The 4,529-nt window shown below is 36.7% G+C and overlaps 1 protein-coding gene across 1 annotated transcript; it reads right to left on the reverse strand.

Moving 5' to 3' along the window:
- Positions 1-1,441: 1,441 nt before the first annotated feature.
- LOC107286117 (gap junction beta-2 protein) lies at positions 1,442-2,622 on the reverse strand. Its single transcript, XM_015814413.1, has one exon. The coding sequence runs from the start codon at positions 2,620-2,622 to the stop codon at positions 1,942-1,944; it is 681 nt and encodes a 226-aa protein (XP_015669899.1). The 3' UTR covers positions 1,442-1,941.
- Between the last annotated feature and the right edge of the window lie 1,907 nt (positions 2,623-4,529).

A 4,529-nucleotide genomic window follows, 5' to 3' on the forward strand; every position in this document is an offset into this window, starting at 1 on the left:
GCTCCACCTGCCGCTTTGGTCAACCTAGCAACCCCCATCTCACCACCCTGCCCGTCGCCCAGCACGGCCACTCTGGGGCTGTAGGGCCTGGCCTGGCACAGGAAGGGCATGTGCCCCGCCCTCCAGCCCTAGTAATGTACCTGGTTCGCCATTCTCGCCGCTGCATTGCTTCTCTACCCCATGCACAGGCCCTGCCCCACGCCTAAGTGCTTGTGGCCTACTACCATAGTAGCGGCAAAAAATAAGCCCTCCCTGAAAGTAAATCCTAGTGCTTACTTCAGAACCCAAAAGAAAGACTGGGTCTTACTTTTGGGGAAACACGGTATCCAGTATGTTAGAAGGTTATAGCTTTAGTTTGGCAAGATTCTGTCCATTAGATATAAGCAGATAAAGGATTGGACTTGATTGGATTTTGTTGCATTGTCCTTGGGCTTGGCACTGACATGCAGCCATTTACCCAGCCACCCTTCTCCTTTTGAGTCACCTGGCATTTGCTTACACATTTTTTGTTTGTTGGAAGCTGGCAGGAAGTTGTTAGGAAATCCTTAATGGCTCATATTCCTCTTTCAATGACAGCAACAGGACTGCTGGAAATGACATTGCTAAGCAATGCAGTCATTTGCATTCTAAAACCACATTACTTGGAGCATGTTGACTCACGTGGTTAGGACACTGGGTTGGGAGTTAGCAAGCCCACGTTTGAGACCTGAGTGCTGCTGCACAGCGGAGTGAACTCCCATCTCTTGCTCCAACTGCTTGACGGGGATATGAAAGGAGTTTCCAAGGGTGTTACCTGGGCAACAGTGATGTCACTGACTAATCTTTTCAACCTGTACCTTAAACGCGTGCCTCCGACATGAACAGGATGGGGGACCACATTACTTAGTGATGGAAATTTCAGGATCAACTGCTGTTGTAACCAAAGATCTATTAAAACTATTAAGCTCAAGGTTTATTTCCTTCTGAATGTTACTAGTTTTCCTGTTTTTTTTGACACCTGTATAGGATTACTTAATTTGAGTGTCGAGTCTCATATTTTCATTAATCTGTGTAACATTTTATTTCTACTTTTGTACTGAAATTGTTCCATTTCTGTACTATTCTAAATGTACTATTCTAGCTCTGCATGCTACGCAAATGGAATTTCTATTATAGTTTTGATATACAAAGTGTATAAATACTTATTGTCTTAAAGCCAGGCTATTTCACTAAGTTACCTTTGTCTCATTGTGCAAATAAGCATTTCTGCATGGTGTTAAAATATTTATCAAACCAGTGTTGCTTTCATACATTTCAAGCAACTACCAATGCTGTTTCACAGCTTAATTGGCACTATTTTTTATTTATTAAGCATAGTTTACAACATATTATTTAACTCTTCCAGTAACAGCAAATGTCCAGGTATGGGAAATATAATTAAGTGAACAATGTAGTAAAAATACCATTATTATAAGTAAAATAACTGGAGAAGTGGTTAGAAACAGCAATTCATATTCTTAACAGTTAAACAAACAATAATATGTATAACAAACAGATTATATCAAAATTCCTGAATTAAGTATATTCTCACAGTCCAATAAACCAGCCAATATAACAATTAAATCCAAGCCTTTTGTATAAATTTAATATTGGAAGATCCTGACACATATTATAGATGTGTTTGAGGATTGTGGGCATATACTAAATAATGAATTTAGAAGATGGATATTAGCCAATTGATTTAAAAGCACTTAGAATGTTATCTAGTCATTAAAAACAAATTAACTGTTTAGAAGCATCATTTTTGGAATAATTTCAGTAGCAAAATTTGGTTTTACTTTTCTTCCAACAATATAAATATGGCTGTTAAAATAAGGTTCCATACAATTTTCATGATGACTGGAAGTATTGTTGACTTATGTTCACAATTAATGTAAAATAAAATATCAATAATATACACATCTAATGATTAGGCATTAAATTTTCATTTTTTGGCTTCTTTGTGCAAAACTTTAATAGTAAATAAGATAATTCAAGTACATTTAAGAACATGCAAATGCCTGAAACCGCAAGCATGAAAATAGTAAATACAGTTTTTTCAGTGGGTCGGGAAATAAAACAGTCAACTGTATTTGGGCAAGGAAAATCAGTACATTTCACTACCCGAGGCATTTGATATCCTCTGTAAATGTAGTAAAATATATATATGAAGGCTACCTCAAAGATAATTCGGAAAAAAATGCTACTAGTGTATGTCCACCATAGGGGACCCTCGATATGAAACCTTTGTCTTTTGAGATCTTCGACATCCATCTTTCTGTCTCTATATTCCTGTTTTTTCTTATGTTTTCTGTATGCCACATGCATTGCCACCAACAGAGCAGGAGTAGAGACAAAGATAAGTTGGAGAGCCCAAAGTCTAATGTGAGAAAGTGGGAAATGCTCATCATAGCAGACATTTTTACATCCAGGTTGTAGGGTATTACAAGAAAAGTCTTGCTGCTCGTCTCCCCAGACCTTTTCTGCTGCAACCACAAGAATCATGACACGGAAAATAAACAGGACAGTGAGCCAGATTTTCCCAATGCTGGTGGAGTGTCTGTTTACACCTCCTAAGATGGCTTGTAGAGCTCCCCAGTCCATAACTGAGTGTGTTCTTTGGTCTATTAAGACAAAAATAATATGCCAGTTTATAAGCAGTTTCATTCCATAATAAAAGTTTCATTTAAAATTCTCACATTTTAACTAGGCTAAAGAAAGAATAAAATCTCTGCTACAGAACTGATAGTTAATGTTAATGAATAATTTATGGAAACGGTTCCATAATATTTACCAATTATTGCTATTTGTTAGTGCCTGCAGTTGCCACATGACTGTTCCATAGAAGCAAATAGATTTAATAATCACTCCCTGCTGTGAAAATGGAAAATGTAATACCAGAAACTGAAATGTTTTAGCAACACCCTCAACCACAATAAAAGAACACATTTATTTTTTAAGAAAAGGATGCCAAGCTACATTCTTTATTCTATTCCTTTTTTCTTTAGTTCTATATCTCTAAGATTGTATGATTGAGAACACCACCACTTTTTCTTGATTGATAAGCTTCTGTGGAAGCATTTGTGGCTATGATAATTAAAAGGTATATTATTTAAATATACAACAAATATACAATACACACAATTGATACAGGTTTATTATATAGAAGTTTAAATTCCATTGAAAATGCCTACTACTAGATTTGTTTGACAAACATCATTAACATCCAGTAGAAACTTATTCTTTAAAATTCAGCTAAAATCTTTACTTATTTACTTTTAATCATTCTTTTGTACAACAGTTTTATGTCTCCATATAAATACACTGTCAACATAGATTATTTTTTAAAAAATAACAAGTATGCTTTTAACTCCAATATTCAAGTTACCCATTCAACCACTGCATAACCTAAAATTTTATTAAACTATATTTTTAGTGTATCTTATTGTAAACCACCCAGAAACCTTTAGTTATTGAATGATTTTAAAATGTTAATAAACAAAGAAAATAAAATCCCAAATTTTTTGAAAAGAGGCACATACTAACTGGTATATCAGACCTAGAATCTTAACAATGAAGATTAAGACAACACACAAACTTAAGGTGGAAATTTCATTGAAATCACTAATATTAATGAGATATTATGATAATAAAAAGAAATTAAAAGATGCTTGCTCCTGGGGAGGAAAGCTATGGCAAATCTAGACAGCATACTAAAAAGCAGAGACATCACCCTGCCAACAAAAGTACGTATAGTCAAGGCCATGGTTTTCCCAGTTGCAACGTACGGCTGTGAAAGTTGGACCATAAGAAAGGCTGAGCGCAAAAGAATTGAGGCCTTTGAATTATGGTACTGGAGAAGACTCCTACGAGTCCCCTAGACTGGAAGGCGATCAAACCGGTCAGTCCTAGAGGAGATCAACCCTGACTGCTCTTTGGAAGGCCAGATCCTGAAGTTGAAACTCAAGTACTTTGGCCACCTAATGAGAAGGAAGGACTCACTGGAGAAGAGCCTAATGCTGGGAAAGATTGAGGGCAATAGAAGAAAGGGACGACAGAGAATGAGGTGGCTGGATGGAGTCACTGAAGCAGTAGGCGTGAGCTTAAATGGACTCCAGAAGATGATAGAGGACAGGAAGGCCTGGAGGAACGTTGTCCATGGGGTCGCGATGGGTCGGACACGACTTTGCAACTAACAACAACAACAACATGATAATAAATATGACATTGTACAATTCATTCTTCAGGACTGCCTCTTGCAATTGTTTTCTAGGGATAGCAATATAGTTGCCAGGGGATTTTTAAAAAATTATGATAGATATGAATATAGGTAGTCCTCGACTTACGACCACAACTGAGCCCAACATTTCTGTTGCTAAATGAGACAGTTTTAAGTGAATTTTGCTTATTTTACAATCTTTCTTGCCACAGGTGTTAAGTGAATCACTGCAGTTGTTAAGATAGTAACACCATTGTTAAGTGAATCTGGCTCCCCCATTGACTTTGCTTGT

This window comes from Protobothrops mucrosquamatus, unplaced genomic scaffold (assembly GCF_001527695.2).
Source record: "Protobothrops mucrosquamatus isolate PMUCROS unplaced genomic scaffold, P.Mucros_1.0 scaffold249, whole genome shotgun sequence".
Classification (NCBI taxonomy): Eukaryota; Metazoa; Chordata; class Lepidosauria; order Squamata; family Viperidae; genus Protobothrops; species Protobothrops mucrosquamatus.

Coding starts and splice junctions, on each gene's coding strand:
- LOC107286117 (XM_015814413.1), bottom strand. CDS start 2,622: ATGGACTGGGGAGCTCTACAAGCCATCTTAGGAGGTGTAAACAGACAC.